The 17,128-nt window shown below is 45.0% G+C and overlaps 1 protein-coding gene across 3 annotated transcripts in view; it reads left to right on the top strand.

Annotated features, from left to right (window-relative positions):
• Window positions 1-666: 666 nt before the first annotated feature.
• The window catches only part of MAP6 (microtubule associated protein 6), a 67,829-nt gene continuing 51,367 nt past the window's right edge, over window positions 667-17,128 (top strand). The window contains exon 1 of one of the 3 annotated variants that reach the window (XM_077867095.1): window positions 667-2,346. In XM_077867095.1, the coding sequence (XP_077723221.1) occupies window positions 1,412-2,346 (935 nt within the window). In that variant the 5' untranslated portion in view covers window positions 667-1,411. The remainder of the gene's footprint in view (window positions 2,347-17,128) is intronic. The other 2 variants (XM_077867086.1, XM_077867077.1) reach the window with 2 other exon arrangements.

Genomic DNA, 17,128 nt, shown 5'->3' with positions numbered 1-17,128 from the left:
TACTGTGCCTCCTAGGTAGAGGAAGAACAAAAGCCAGGGATCAGGAACGGGCAGTAGGTCTCTGCATTAGGCCCTACCCTGTCCTAGGACATTGTCCCCTTACTTCCTTTCCACCCTCAACTTTTACACTTAGGCCCCTTTCAAGAATTTTCTTTCCCCTGTCTCTCCCACGTATGGCCCCTGAGCTGACTAGGGACTGGGTAGTTCTTGGGAGGCACTAAGACACCCTTCCCGGAAAGGTCCTCTCGTAAAGGAACAGCTAGGGCACCCCCAGCCTGGGGATTCACATCCCTACACATCTGAGCAAGGTTTGTGAATGACCGACAAGTGCTTGGATCAGGAGCCAGCCAAACTGGAGTTCAAATCCCGCCCCAGGAACTGGCCAATAACACCAGCTTTCTTTTTAAAAAGCATCTATTCCGGGACAGACATTTCACTAGGGATATCTTTCATATTTTAAAAATTGAATCTCCCCTCCTCCATGACTGGCCCTATTTTACAAAAGAGCCTGAGGCTCCTGGAGGGGAAGCGACCAGGGTAAGGACGGCAAGTCTTCCCCAGCCTGGGACTTGAACCCACCTAGGCCCCAGATTCTGCTGTTGCCTAGGAGCCGAGGAGGGAGGAGCTCCCAGAGCGCAGGGGGGAGGGAAAGAGCGAGCGCGAGCTCCCGGCAGCGCGCGCTGACGACAGCAGGTGATTTTTTTCTGCGGCGCGCTTTCTCTCCCGGCGTCTTCCCTGGATTTTTTTTTTTTTTTTTTTTTTTTCCCTGCCGAGCAGTAGATCAGGGTGGGGCCGCTTCCCTGCAGCAGACACGGAGCGGCAGTGGCTGCGGCACCATCGGGAGAAGCGGCCGCAGCAATGCTCGGTCTCCGCTGGAGGTGATCGCCTCCGAGCCCTTTCTAGGTGGCTGGCTGCGACGGGACGCCTCGGAGAGGGGGAGCAGAGCCTCGTCCGTGGCCCCTGAGGCCACCCTGCTCGGCCCTTCCTCCACGCCATGGCTTAAGCCCGCAGCCACCTCGCCTCGCGTCGCCTCGCTTGGCCGGGGTCCGCCGCCGCCGCCGCCGCCGCAGGGAGGGGCGCGACCCAGACGCCCTCGCCCGGGGACCCCGGGACGCTGTGTGTCTCGCCCAGCGCTGCCGCAGCAGACTGCGCTCCCAAGACCTTTGCGGGCGGCTTCCGGAGGCGTCTGCAGCCGGTAATCAATCGGGGGACTTTACGGACTTTTGTCCCGGTGATAGCTTGACCTTCCTGGGTGCTCTCTGAGGGAGAAGAGGAGGTAGCTCGGGCCGCCGAGGGAAAGGCTGTGGGAGCCGGACTGGCTGGTCGAGTGCCGAGGGACTGAAGTGAGGTTAGAGACTTGCTTTAGAACCACAAAAAAGAAAGAGGGAGGGCCAGCTTTGCAGCCCGCATCATGGCGTGGCCGTGCATCACGCGGGCCTGCTGCATCGCCCGCTTCTGGAACCAGCTGGACAAGGCGGACATCGCCGTGCCGCTGGTTTTCACCAAGTACTCGGAGGCCACCGAGGCCCCCAGCGCCCCGCCGCAGCCGCCGCAGCCGCCGCAGCCGCCGCAGCCGGCGCACGCGCCCCCCTCGGCGCGGGCGGTCGCCATAGAGACGCAGCCGGCCCAGGGCGAGTTGGATGCAGTTGCCCGGGCAACGGGGCCGGCGCCCGGGCCTAGCGGCGATCGCGAGGCGGCGGCGCCCCCCGGCCGCGGCGCGCCCGGCGCCGGCCCCGGCCCGGGCTCCGGCTCCACCTCGAGCGCGGGCCCCGCGGACTCGGTGATGCGTCAGGACTACCGCGCCTGGAAGGTGCAGCGGCCCGAGCCGAGCTGCCGGCCGCGCAGCGAGTACCAGCCCTCCGACGCGCCCTTCGAGCGCGAGACCCAGTACCAGAAGGACTTCCGCGCCTGGCCGCTGCCGCGCCGCGGGGACCACCCGTGGATCCCCAAGCCCGTGCAGATCCCCGCGTCCTCCCAGGCGTCGGGGCCCATCCTCGGGGCGTCCAAGCGCCGGCCGCAGAGCCAGGAGCGCTGGCCCGCGCAGGCCGCCGCCGAGGCCCCGGAGCAGGAGGCGACCCCTGGCGGCGCCGGGGGCCCCGCGGCGGGAAAGCCCTCGGGTGGGGACGAGCGCGACACACGCAGGAAGCCCGGGCCCGCCTGGATGCTGCGCCGCGCCGAGGGGCAGGGGCCGGAGCCGACGCCGCCGCCGGCAGCCCAGGCCCAGGCCCAGGCCCAGGCCCAGGCCCAGGCCGCCGCCCCCGAGGCGGGCAAGGGCCGTGCAGCGGCCGACGCCCTCAACAGGCAAATCCGCGAGGAGGTGGCGAGTGCGGCGGGCAGCTCCTACAGGTGAGACTCGGGCCGCAGCTCGGGCCACCCGGCCGGCCACGCTTCCCCTTAGCTGAGGCCGCCCCGCGCGGGTTCTGCGCGCCGCAGGCGCCCCGGGGCCCCTCCCTCCAGGCCACACCCTCGCCCCCGCCGCGCCCCGATACCCCCAGGGCTGACTTCTTTCTGCTCGCTCTTAAGTGAAAGCTGTCGGTACTAGGCATCCCGGCCGGCCCAGGGCTTTCCCTTTACCACCTTAGCTCCTCTCCCCCGACCCCCGACCCCCGTCCCACCCCACACCCCCACCTGCTCAACAGAGACCCTTTGCAGTTTCTTGCAGGCTGTGCCATTACGCCCCACCCACCTCACTAGCTGCATTGGCCTGGATGCCGCCACTCGCTGGCTCAGCTCTTGCCCACCCTGCATGGGCCTTTCCGAAGGGCCCCATCCTCCTAGAAGAAGTGGCCCGCCCCCTCCTCCCCAGCCAGCTTCACTTGGCCTTTCATCCTTCCCTCCCTCTCTTGGTCCCTGGGAAACATCCAAGCACCACACCCTTTTCTCGATTCCCCACAGGGCTCTTATAGATCACCCTCCTCCACCTACCATCAGGCTTTGAAGTCAGATTTATTCCTCCTCCTGGTAGCTGTGACACACTGAGCATGTTTCTTAACTTTTCCGGGCCTCAGATTCTTATGTGTAAAATGTGATTGATAATAGATTGTTCTCCTAGAATTGCTTATTCATTTATTAATAAAATATTAAACTTTGACATATTTTTGAACACCTACTATATGCCAGGCGCTGCACTAGACATTGTGAGGTTACATGAGATGGCCCAGGAGAATTGTGCCTGGCACATAGTAGGTGATTAGAATGCCTTAGCGCCATTACGGTCTTGTGTCTGATGCCTCATTGTTCTGATTTCCACTTCCTAGATACCTCCAGCCTTCTCCCCATTGATGCATTTCCTTTCTCCTTTCCCTTTAGGTTCTTCAGTTGTGTTGCTCATTCTGTTACCACCAAGAACCCCCTCTTTGGCGTTTAAATTCCCTGTAAATGAATGCCTTCAAGAAAGCACATACCATTTTCTCTTGCTCTCTCCCTCCCTCCCTCCCTATCTCTCTCCCTCCCTCCCTCTTCCTTTCCGTCTCCCTCTCTCCATCCTTCTAGAATTCTCCCTGTGCTGCAGCCTCAGCCCTTCCAAATTGCTTTCTCACCCTTTGTACATCCAGTATCATTTTTGAATGCTTAGCTCTCCATCCTCTCCTTATGTTTCAACCCAGATCAAGCAGCTGAGAGATCACATTTGACTCAGAACGTGTAACATTGGGTTTTAGGGTCTCTGGGGAAAAGGATGTGCATGATGAATAATTGAGCCAGAGGTGTTCAAAATGGGGTCCTTCATCAATGCCAGAGCCAGTTGTCTCCTTCCTGCAGGAGACTGTGGTTGGGAGGACTGCAGAGTTAGTGTCTTTTGCCAAAACCCTATATGTAGCCTCCTATCAGACTGATGTCTTTCTCCAGTGAACATAACAACCACTCCCTCATATGCTGAGGGAAGCATAGCAGAGATAGATATCCTCTCTTTTTAAGGCAAAAATTCATCTGTCTCCCAGGTTTTGACTCTAGAAAGAATTTCCCAATGAGAAGGAGCAGCAAATATTTGGCTCCTACTCCATCTTCCTGAATTCTACCTCCCACCTGGCATTTCTCTCTTGGTTTATTGTTATCATGACCACAGTGGTCCCCCCTAGGAGTGCACTCCTTTTTTCTTTTCTTTTCTTTTTTTTTTTTTTTTTTTTTTTGGCTTTGGGTCAGGCAAGATCCTTTTCCTTGGTTCACAGCCATCAGGAGTGGAATTTTCATGGTATCTTTATGCGACTACCAAAGGAAGATCAAAAAGAAAAGAAGGAAACAAGGAAGGGGCATAAAAAACAAAGCCAAGATGTAGTTTTGTGATTCCACCATGACCTTCTTGTTTACAAGGCAGGCCCTACTTCATTCCCAGAGAACCCTAAGATGGCCCAACATTGCAGATTTCTAATCTGGCTTCCTCGTCTTCCTGCTCCCATTCTACTACCCTGTGGCAGGTGGAACCTTAACATTCAACAATGAAGGGTACTACCCTTCCTCACCACCACAGAATCCATGCCAATCAAGAGAGATCCCAAATTCTCAAATCTCCTTTGGTCGTCCTACGCAGTTTATGTTTCCAAGTCAGCAGGACTTGCTTTGTCCGTGAGAAATTGGCTAGACAGTCAAGGGATGACCTACCCTTCGGATACAACCCACTCCAAATATATTGGCTTACATCTTTGTTCTGTATGGCCTCTTCCCCGAAAACACCACCTTAACTGTACAGTACGAAGTCAGGTTTTACAGTTAGAATTATACTCATACTGCAAGTGATGGGATTGATTGGGGGAAGGCTCTGCTGTTGCAGCTGGTGAGAATGATTATTTTTAGTGGCTATCAGAACTCCACCAACCTGTCAAAGAAAAAATTCTCTGAGCGCCTTAAAAGAATTTTCTTTCCCATTTGGGTCTTCTGTAAAATTTAATTATGCATGTGACTTTGGGGCCAGCAGTTCCATTTTGCTGTATAATCAGAAAGGTTTGGAAGCATTAAGAGAATGAGTTGCTAAGAGACATCAATTTCCTTAATGGACAATTTAAGTGCATGACAAAGTTTATGTGAAATTTAACATTGTTTTTTGTTTCAGAAGAAAAATTAACCAATAATAGGGAAATGCACTTTGGGTGAAGGTAGACATGAAGAAATTAGATAATCAAATATCCCATAAAGAAAAAAAAATGCCTGGAAATTGTAGGCTTATCTGGAACATTGATTTTCCTTCCCTGTTATCTCATATTCTTTCCCTTGCTGTGATTCGGAATATCTCCTAAATCTAAGTATACCCCATGGCTGGCAGAGATGAGTCTTACATTCCCTTATTAGAAGCCAGGTTGGGTTCCATTTCAAAGATAATTTGATTTACAAACCCTTTTCTTCTGCCACTCTACATAAATCATGGTGGCTTACACCATGGTGATTGGTTCATCTCATGGGCTTTCCAAGTGACATCTGTCACATGACATCAATGGGAGCAGTTTGCTTAAATAAAGGGCACATAATCCATCAGCTTAACATATTGGTATATAATGTAAAATACACATTCAGCATGCAGAGTCATATACATACTAATTGGTTTTTCTCCTACAATATAGTCAGTAGATAATCTCAAATGTCCTTTGACGCTATGATTTTGAGAAACCTTCCCAATTTGTCTAATTCATAATGTATCCACATTAGCCTAGGATTTTGCATTAAGTGCTATCTCAATCTCTTTGGTTATTCACGATCATGAAGTTGATTAATTTTTAGTACACTCATATTACATAGATGATGTAATAAAGTTGAGAAGCATGTCTCTGTTATCACTTTTAATGTTAAGGATGGATTTCGCTGGGCAGCCACTTGTGACTTTAGACCTCGAATTCTCAATTAGAAAAGAGATGAGTCATGAGGAAGGCATTAAAATTCCCCTCTCAGTCAGTGCCATTGCCCTAGACATCAGTTAATAGGGCTAGATGGGGTGGCAGGTGCTCCCCATAGAAATGCTAATGAGAAATTTCTCCTGGAAGAAATCAACTGAGGCACCAGGAGGTAGAATTAATAAACCAGAGGCAAAATATTTGACAAATGAGAGCAGTAACAAGGAAATTGGAAAGAAAAGGAGCCTTTCATATCTGCCCTACAATCTTCCATGCCCTATAGAGAAAGGCCTGTCTGACCTAGCTTCCGCTGTCAGAACTGCCCTGTGCTTTTAGGGCAACTGCCCATTTCCCTAATTTCTTCCTGGGCAAGTCTCAGCAATATTTCAAGGCCAATCTCAGATACAGAATCTTTAAGGATACCTTCCAGGTTCTGTCATTCAGAGCTAATTTTTCTTATTTTCCCTTTTTATATTCTATGCACTCCCATTGCCTGCTTTTGTTCATATCTGCCTCCTCCAGCAGATCACAAACACTGGAAGAGAAGCGTTTGCTCATCTGTATACCTCTCATAGTGTAACATTGAGCCTGGGTGCCATAGAAGTTTGCCGAATCCAATAGAATTTTTAGAGTTTGGTGAAAATTTTATTCACCTGCACATTGATTCATTCACATTGCTTCATTTCATACAATTTTATTTAGTTGGATTTATTTCAGAAAATGAAGGGCCAAGGCCCTGTATGTATCAGATAGGACGTGGGGATACCAAATGAATAAGTTATAACCTTTATGTAAGGAAGCTATTCCTGCCTTAATCAAGATAAAGTCCAGTCTCTACTAGATGAGCCCTAGAAGTAAATGTTCAAATGAAGATGGGCACCTTCATCCAGGCAATGGTCCTCAGCCTTGACTGCACATTGGAATTACTGGAGAACTTTAAAAACACTGATGCTTGGGACACCTGGGTGGCTCAGCGGTTGAGCATCTACCTTTGGCTCAGGGCATGATCCTGGAGTCCCAGGATCAAGTCCCGCATCGGGCTCCCTGCTTGGAGCCTGCTTCTCCCTCTGCCTGTGTCTCTGCCTCTCTCTCTGTGTTTCTCATGAATAAATAAATAAAATCTTTGAAAAAATAAAATAAAAACACTGATGCATAGGTGCTTTGCCCAGAAATTCTGATTTTATTGGTCTGGAGTATGGCCTGGGCATATGAATATTTTAAAAATAGTCCAAGGCGATTCTCAGGTGCAATTCAGGTTATGACCTACTTCTCTAAGGCAAAGGTTCTCAAAATTTAGTACACCCAAGTTTTCTAAAATGCAGATTCCTGGGCCTCATCTTCAGGCATACTGATTCAGTAGGTTTCAAGTAAGGGTTAAGAAACTATATTTTAATACACAGTCTTGGTAATTTTGATGCAGGTGAAGCTCAAGCTTTACTTGGAAACATACTGCTTGGAAAAATTGGCTGTCCTTAAGGCATTGAGTTTTCTCATATACACAGTGTTGGTGGCTATTTATTTAAGCCTTTTATATCCTTTACTTGCATTTTGTAATTTTCTGCACAAGGGTCTCTCCCTCTCACACACACACACACGTTTTTTAAGTTTCATTGTTCCATATTTAAGTCTTTAGTAATCTAACTGGATTTTAACTTTATATATGAAATGCAGTAGGGATCTAATTTTCTTTTCTGTCTTATGGAAACTCATTTATCCTCACACCCTTTCTAAAAGTGCAGCTTTTTCTCACTAATGTCTCCATGAATCTCCTCTATCATATAAGGGTCACATATGCTTGAACATATTTCTAGGATCTCTGTTCTATGCTCTTATTCTGACCTAATAGCAAACTATCATCTTGTCTTTTTGTCTAAGATATTTTCAATTATTTTTTCTTATTGTGAAGAGTACATTTTATTACATTTTCTAATGTTTTGTTGCTTATATGTATTAATTTGGGGATGTTGATCTTGTATTCAGCAACCTTATCATGCTCTCTAATTAGTTTTGTCTGCAGACTCACTTGGACTGTCTGTGGATATAATGTATGTCTTTAGCAAATACCAATTTATTGTCTTCTTTCCCAATATTTATATATCCTGTGTGTGTGTGTGTATGTGTGTGTATATATATATACTGCTGCATTGGTGAGGACATAGGGTGTAGTAGCTGATAACAGACATCTTTGTCTTGGGATGTGGAAATGCTTCTAAAGTTTTATCATTAAGTATGAGGTTTGCTCTGTGTTTTATGAGACAGCTTCATATTAGGTTAAGAAACTTCTCTTTTTCCTAATTTACTAACAGTTTCTAAAAATGTGGATGGGTATTGAGTTTTGTTGAATGCTTTTTCTGCATCAATTGAGATGATCATATGGTTTTTCTTTTTGAATCTGTTAATAGAGTATTCTGATATTGAACCATCTTTGCATTCCTGAGATAAACCTTGCTTGTGTAAAAATATATCTTATGATGCTGAATTTGGTTTGCTATTTTTTGTTTGAAATGTTTGCATGCATATTTATATCAACTCCAAAGAGGGAGTAGAGAAAATGAGACATCAGAGAACAGAGCCCTGAGGAATATAAGTATTTGGGGGGTACTGACAGCAGAAGGAATAGCCATGAAAAAGACAAAAAAAAGGAGTAATCAGAAGGGGAAATCAGAACAGAGATATGGAAACCACATGGAGTACCTAACTTAGCAATGCCTTATGCCTCTTTCGAAATTTTTAGTGAGGATTTACTATGTGCAAAGCATTTTGCTAGAGGATTGGTTGACCTTGTGCAGTTAACTCTCAGAGATATAATGTTGACTGAGACTAACCCACAAAAAGGAGAGGAGATAAGACACAGGTAATTCTTGGTTGCTCTCTCAGGAGGAAAAAATGGCTTTAAAAAACGAGTCAAGGGGATCCCTGGGTGGTGCAGCGGTTTAGCGCCTGCCTTTGGCCCAGGGCGCGATCCTGGAGACCTGGAATCCAATCCCACGTCGGGCTCCCGGTGCATGGAGCCTGCTTCCCCCTTTGCCTATGTCTCTGCCTCTCTCTCTCTCTCTCTCTCTCTCTCTCTCTATCATAAATAAATAAAAATTGAAAAAAAATTTTTTTAAATTAAAAAAAAAAAAAAACGAGTCAAGCCAGTCATAGTTCTAAATCTGCAATCACTGAGAATCACTTGATTTCCCAGACACAAAACTACAATATTCCAGGAAATGTCCACTAAGATTAATGACTTATCTCTATAATCAATGCAGCTTTGGCTTTACAAATTATATCAGTTGTATAAATGTAGACAGGTGAGCTTCTAAATCTTTACTAAATGAAGAAAACTACATGATGGGCCTCAGCCAACAAACTAAAAATTCTCTTGTTGCTCACTAAAGATGCTGCTTTTCACCATTGGAAATAAGAATAGTAGCTAATTGGGTGCTTACTATATGCCTGGCAGGCTACTAGGAATCTTAGATGCATTTTCTCCTACACTCTTTATATAACTCTGCAAAAATGGTACTATTACTTCCCTGTTAGAGCTTAGGACCTACAGTGCCTCTTGTCTGCCTTTTGGCTTTTAAACTGCTGAAGACACAGGCTTTGTCTAATGCTAATCTTTCTCGACACTTGCCACATCATCCATAGCATATTAACATGTATTGTCTCAACTCAGTTTCAATCCAGTGAACATTGATTAGTGCCTACTCTATGTCAGGCTCATTCCTAGGATGACAAAGCAGCAGTCCTCCCTCTTAAAAGGCTTATGTGTATTAGGCAGAGACAAATGTGCTGAAAAGCACCCTAATAAAAAGTCTATGCAGGGTATAGTGGAGCACAGAGGAGAGAATGGTTAAGTCTACTTGATTTGAGGGCTGTCAGCATAAGAGTTCAGGAGAGAGGGAACTGACAGGCTGAATCGTCAAAGATGGGTGTGCATTGTGGGGAAGGGATCAATTTGAGTAAATGTATGAGAAGAGACATTGTAAGCCGTTCTGCGCAGGGAGAATTTAGAGGTCTCATAGAATGATGATAGAATGGTGAAGGGTTGACCAGGTGGGTAGGCTGGGCCAGCTCTTTTGTCCTATAAGCAAAGAGAAGATGCAAGATTAGCAGGATTAGGTTTTGGATTTTGGAAAAGGTGACTTTGACAGTGGTGGGAAGGATGGATTGGAGGGGATTAGGCTGGAAGCATGGAGTCGAGGAAGAAGCTGTTGTTTGGGTGAGAGATGATGAAACCTCCAGCAAGGGGGCAGCCCAGGTGGCTTGGTGGTTTAGGGCTGCCTCCAGCCCAGGGCCTGATCCTGGAGACCTGGGATCGAGTCCCATGTCAGGCTCCCTGCATGGAGGCTGCTTCTCCCTCTGCCTGTGTCTCTACGCCTCTCTCTCTCTTTCTCTCTCTCCCTCTCTCTGTGTGTGTCTCTCATGAATAAATAAAATCTTAAAAAAAAAAAAAGCTCCAGCAAGGAAAGAATGTCACCAAGCACTGATGGTAAAGGATACACTAATGTTGTGGCTAATTGAAAGTAGGCTGAAAGGCAAAGGGAAGAGTCTAGGACATTTCTCAGTCTAGGACATTTCATGCTTTGGATGTCTGGGGAAACCGTCATTACTGAGCTAGATAGCACAGTTTTGGACAAGTTGAATTTGAGGTGTTTTTTACAAGATTGACATGGAATTGTTCAGTAGAAAATGAAATCACCTTGATGATTTAGGGTGTAACCTGATAGAATAACTTTTATAAAACTCTTTAGCATTATCCACTCAGGTTAAACATAGATTTTACTTAAGACCCAGCAACTGTCCCCTTGAATACATACCCAACATAAATGAGAACAGAAGAATTGTACAAGAATATGTGTGGCAGTTTTATTAGAAATAGCTAAAAAGAAAAAATAACCCAAATGTCCATCAACAATGGGGTAGATAAATTGTGGCATATTCATAGAGTGGAATATCCTACGGAAGGAGCCATAGGCAGAATGATGCTCCACTCAACCCCTTACCCAAGGATGTCCACATCCTAATTCCTGGAACATGGGAATATACTATGTTACAGAGCAAAATGGACTTTGCAGATGTCATTAAGTTAAGCATCTTGAGGTGGGTGAGTATCCTGGATTATGGGCCCATTGTAATCACAGATATCTTTATAAGTAAAAGAGTCAATGTCACAGTGATGCAGTGTGATAAAGACTTGGACAAACATTGCTGACTTCAAAGACAGAAAGGGTGACATGAGCCAAGGGATGCAGACAGCTGCTAAGTAACTGGAAAAGGCAAGGAAATGGCTTCTCTCCTGGAGTCTTCAGAAAGAACACTTTGCTTCTGCTGACTCCTTGATTTTTTTCTAGTGAGACCCATTATAGTCTTTTTAGCTTAGAACTATAAGATAACACATTTGCATGGTTTTAAGCCATTCAGCTTGTGGTAATTCATTTCAGCAGCTATACGAAACTAATACATAGAGTTTCTCAATCTTGGCACTACTGACATTTTGGACTGGATAATTCCTTGTTGGGAGGAGCATCCCTGGCCTCTATCTACTCCATGCCATAATTCCCCACTACACCCTCGCCCTTGCTAAGTTTTGATAACCAAAAATGTTTCTAGACGTTACAAAAAGATCTCTGCGGGGGGAAAAATTGTTCCTAGTGAGAACCACTGTTGTATGAAAAGTAAAATTACTGCAGTACTCTATAATATGGATATGTTCCACAGACATAATGATGAATGAAAGGAACAGATGCAAGTGAACTTATTGAATGATTCCATTTATATGGATTTCAAAAACAGACCAAAGGAGTGGAATTGTTCTATATCTTGATCTGAGTGATGGTTACATGGATCTGCACATGCTAGCAATTAAAGGTTTATAGTTTTTATTCTATGTATGTTATATCTCAACCAAAAGTTAAAAAAAAAAGTACAAACCAAATAAATGGAGACCTAGGTTTGATGCTCAGGAGAAAAGACAGAACAGAAAAGGTCTGTACATGGAGGTGTCAGTGGGGATCAAACCCACAGGCATCAGGGTAGGTGGGGAATAAAGAGGGTGAAAAGAAGAGAATGTTGGGGCCGAAGCCCAACCCCCACTGACACATCAGGGATAGGCGGAAGAAGAGTCAGACCTTTGGTATCTATGTGGAGTGAGAGCAGAGACCCCCACACTGTACTGGCTTCCCACCTCCCCTGCCACTGGTCTCTGGTTCCCTGCAGGAGCTACCCCACGTGTATATAAAATAGCAGAGTACTCTTTCCTCTCCTCGTTGTCCTAGCATAGCCCATTGCCAAGTTGTACTTGTTTCCAGATTGAATGAGGAGGAGGCTTTTGCAGGACCAAGCCTGGTGTAACCTCTTTTGGTGGGAAAATTGGGCCCAGGCCCCAAGCCACAACACCTGCCATAAGTGCCTCCTTGAAACACTGCCTCCTTCACTGTGCTGCTCTCTGTGGCCACCGTCTGTTTCATGCAATGACTTCAAAAAGTTGGCCCATGTCATGGCATATCCTAAAGTGCATTTTTATATTCTTCTTGGCCCTTAGGAACCATTCTCTATTAGACCATTATGAGAGGCAGAAGATAGGCAATGGAAGAATGCAAAGGAGCAGAATGTTAGAACAGAGACATAATTGAGTTTCAACCTCATTTACCAAGTGTTGACTCTTGCCAATTGCTTTAGCATATCTTTTTATTTAGACTTCATAATGACCTTTTAAAGTGAACATCTTTCTCTTTAAAGATGAAAACTAGGGTCAGGAAGGTCTGGGAACTGATATCACACAACCAGTCAATGGCGGAGGTGGTTCAGGAACCTGTTTCTCTTCTTCCCAGCCCACCACTATGCCTTACTTGCATAACTCAAGCGGATGCCTGCCACATACCCCCAGTTTGCTGCCATTCCTAGGGGGCTGCTATGGGCCCCAGGTCCTTCCTGTTGTCTTTTTGCCTCCCACTCTCCTAAGTCCATGCCATCCTCATTCACTAGCTTGTTTCTACAGTGGGAGAGGGTCACTGGTCTCACTATACCCCTTATCCTGAATTCTCCATGGATTCCCTTCTACTCCAGAACAAGGCCCAGCACCTCAGGCTGCAGTCAAGACTTTCCAGGAACTGACCTATCTGGCATTTCCAGCATTTTGCTCAGTGCTCCCCTCACACACCTGATGGTTTTTCCTGGGGGTTCTGGTTGTACATTAAAACCACAGAGGCCCCAGCAAATGATCTAGCCAAATCATAGTCTGAGCTAGGCCTTGACAAGCCCTACATGTAACAATGGCTTGATTTTGCTCTCAATTTTCCCTCCTGCCCTCCTCCCATCTTCCTTCTAAATCCCTCCTATCCTTCAGAGCTTTTAGTTCATTGTGAAAGAGGCTTATGCTATAAAAGCAGGGAATTAGATTGGATTTATTTGATCATAATGTCATAATAATAATGCAGTGGGCTTAATATTATTTTTATTCCAAGTTCAACGCAGTGTCTTCAGAGCATGCAAAGACTGGAGCTATGGACTCTGAGGATTTAAGGTGTGGAGTACATAATCCCCACTCCTAGGAGTTTGCCATCTTGTGAGGCAGGTAACATGAATGCAAGGGTCTAAAGCAGGGCCTGCTGAGGGCTAAAATCAGACCAGAGTCCTCTAGGACCACAACAAGGGCTGGCGAATTCTGTTGAAAAATTCATGGATGGGATAATGGGATGAGTCCTGGGAGGTGTGCTGGTGTCCTGTGACAGATTTGCTGACCATTGAAACTGGGTTTGAATCATTTCTGTGTAACTTACAAATCTATGTGACCTTGAGAAAGTCTTTAGCTTTCTCATCAGTAAAATGGACATAATTGCATAGTAGCAACTTCAGAGTCATGATGAAGATGGGGGCAGATATCACTTTCACCCAGTGCACACCCATCACAGTAAGTGCTGGCCATGTTTATCATTTTCATTGAGAGAACCAATGAAAATCTTTTATTTATTCACTCAGCAAACATCTGTCACATCTTGTATCAGGCACTATGCTAGGACCCAGGGATATAGAAATGAATTATACATAGTACCTATCCTAAAAGAGCTCTAGTGAGAGAAACATTAAGAAAATTATAGTATTAGTAGTATGTGCATTGGTAGAAGTATGGACAAGATATTGAGGGGAAATAGAGGAAGGGGGGTTCTGCTTCAATCTGAATCATGGACTACCTCTGAAGGAGGTGTACCTGTGTAGTGTGCCAAAAGTGTGGAGTTAGTTCCACTGGGAGGGCAAGAGGTCAGGAATATATATTCCTTCCTGAAGGTGTTTAACAATGAGATGAGAACAAATGAAGCCACTTAAGAGTATAATACTTACTAGTAATTTCGTAGTAACTTCAGCTCCTCTCAGATATCTAGCTTTATCTTGGGACTTGCATCCAAATTCTGCTCACCATTTGTTAACTATATGACTTTGGGCAAGTTACTTAACCTCTCTTCTCTGATTTTGTTTCCTCAACGGTAAAATAGGATCAATAATACCTATGTTGCAAAGATGTTGAAAGACTAAATATTCCATTGAGTTTGTGACTTGTGACTCTCTGACCTGTCTTATTTACCATTGTACTCCCAGTACCAAGCTTAATGCATGGTATTTAGGAGATGCTTAATAGATATTAATTGAACAAATGAATGAATGATGTGTGTACACTACTTAGCATAGTACCTAGCCCATAGTAAGCACTCAATAAGTTGCAGCTATTCTCATCATCATTATCCCAAGTGGTTTGAGTACTACTCAGCTAATATAAAGAGGTAATTTTGCCCTTCTAGTGTGCACACATTCTGAATTTCTGAGAAGAGAACCATGAAATGCTTAAATAAAAGATTTTCTATAACTATTTTCGAGTCTGACTTAAAGGATCAGGGAAGATTTCAGTAGGCAAAACAATCAGGCAGGCAGGGAGGTGGCACATTCCAGGCAGAAGGGACAGCTGGAGCATGGAGAGCTAGATATGCATTTGGCGAATCATAGATATTCAGATATGACCAGTGTTCTGACTATGAGGAGTGATATAGCAGATGAGTCTGGAAAGGTCTAGATCAGTGACTGGCAAACTTTCTGTAAAGAGGTAGATAATCTATATTTTAGGCTTGGCCAGCCCTTACATGTTATATAAAAACAAGAGAGAACAAATTTCCCAAAAGTTTTTTTTTTAAAGACTTTATTTATTTATTCATGAAAGACACACACAGAGAAAGGCAGAGAGAGACACAGGTAGAGGGAGAAGCAGGCTCCACGCAGGGAACCTGACATGGGACTCAATCCTGGGTCTCCAGGATCACAACCTGGGCTGAAGGCAGCACTAAACCGCTAAGCCACCCAGGCAGCCCTCCCAAAAGTTTTCATGTTGAAATTCAAAATATAATAATAAAAATTGAATATAATATTTTGTAATATAGGTCTAATGAGAAGAATGGATTTTTTTAGGGGAATAACATTTGCTGAGGTGATGTTCAAAATTAGTATTCCCATTCATCCTATTGATTACAAATATTTATCTACAAACCATTCTTAGTTCATGGCTGAACAGAATCAGGTAGAGGGCTGCCGTAATTGGCTCATGGACTATAATTTGCCAATCTCTGATCTGTATTGTTTTTTTTTTTTTTTTAAGATTTATTTATTTATTTGAGAGAGAGAGCATGCAAGCAGGGGGAAGCACAGACAGAGGGAGAGAATCCTCAAGCTGATTCCCTGCTGAGTGCAGAGCCCAACATGACCTAGGGCTTGATCCCAGGACCCTGAGATCATGACCTGAGCTGAAATCAAGAGTTGGCCCCTTAACTGACTGAGCCACCAAGGCACCCCTCTGGTCTGTATTATTGAGGGCAGAACTCTGTGCTACGAAGTTTCAGACTGTATTTAAGTGGCAAATAACCTCTACCCAGAGTGCCTGAGAATACTTGATTTGACTGTTCCTTATTAAGCACATCATTTATTCTTCCCAAGTGACATAGTCACTCTCTTGTTTTCTTACAACTGAAAGCAACAGGGCACTGATGTATGTGTGAGAAAGTCTCTTTGTCTTCATATATAATGGGTAACCAGCCCATCTCTCATGGCAACCAAGGATACAAGGTACAGGAGTCACCATTGTGAAATAATATCAGTCTCTGGCTGCTATGACCATTTCAATTGGGGTTCTCCTAGGAGCTGGAACAAGACTTTAAAAAAAAAAAGGAATAAGTACTATTAAAAGGTACATGAGGACAAATTCCCTTGCCTTGGATTAAGCACCTAAGAAAAGCACAGAAGAGACCTCTACCCTCTAGAGGACTGTGGTGATAACTCACAGAAGCTCTGTTCTAGCACTTCTCCAGAGTCCTCCAAGAGCTGTCTGTGAACTAAAGAGAGTCTGGTGATTCCAGCTGCTGAGAATCTAATCTTTTCACACCATTCTCTGGGAGCCTTTTAATACATCATAATAGTCCCAACCCAAACTACATTTGTCAGAAGGTGATACTTTATAAATGCTACCTTAATCTCTATCTAAATAGACAAATTTGGGTAGAGAGTATTACTCTGTCAATAAATGAATTCCATCAATTCAATTCAATTCATATTTGTTGAGTACTTCCTATGAATGAGACACTTGGCTAAGCTCTGGGGAGATGACTGTGAGGTTCACAGTTTGGCATGTCCTGATTTACTCTGTTGACTGTTCCTACTTCAATAGTAGGGAGAAGGATATGATGAAGATGATGATGATGATAATGATGATGATGATGATGATGATGGAAAAGGGAGGAGGAGGCAGGACCAGATGATGCAGTGACAGAAACATGGATGCTTTTAACTAGCAAGGTCTTCAGGGCTAGGGCTGATAGAAGAGACAAGAGTACTGAAGAAAAAGTGAAGAACATAAGGGAAATTAGTAATCTCAGCCACTGATCTGATAGCCACGGAGCAGTGCATCAACCAAAAGACCTAGCATCAAAAAGACATCAGGTCAAGTCCCAGCCTTTCTATTTAGTGCTTATGTAACCCTGGTAAAGACTTGAATAATTTCAAGTCTCTGAGCCTGAATTTCCTCCCAAGAAAATGGGGCACTATTATACATATTGTAGGTTACATGGATGTGTACATGTTTTATAAATCATTAGGTCCTTGCTGTCGAAATTTTAAATATTAATACTCAAAAATAAGCATGGGATCTGCCTGCACATGAGTTCAGACAGATTAATCACTCAGGGGACAGGCTCCGAACTAAGTTGGATTATGGCTATGAGCGAGATAGATACAGTTCATCATGGAGTGAGCAGTATAATGATAGATAATGATAGATATGGTGTTAAGCA

Source organism: Canis aureus, chromosome 23 (assembly GCF_053574225.1).
Source record: "Canis aureus isolate CA01 chromosome 23, VMU_Caureus_v.1.0, whole genome shotgun sequence".
Taxonomy (NCBI): Eukaryota; Metazoa; Chordata; class Mammalia; order Carnivora; family Canidae; genus Canis; species Canis aureus.
This window is presented reverse-complemented; position numbering and strand designations above follow the sequence as displayed.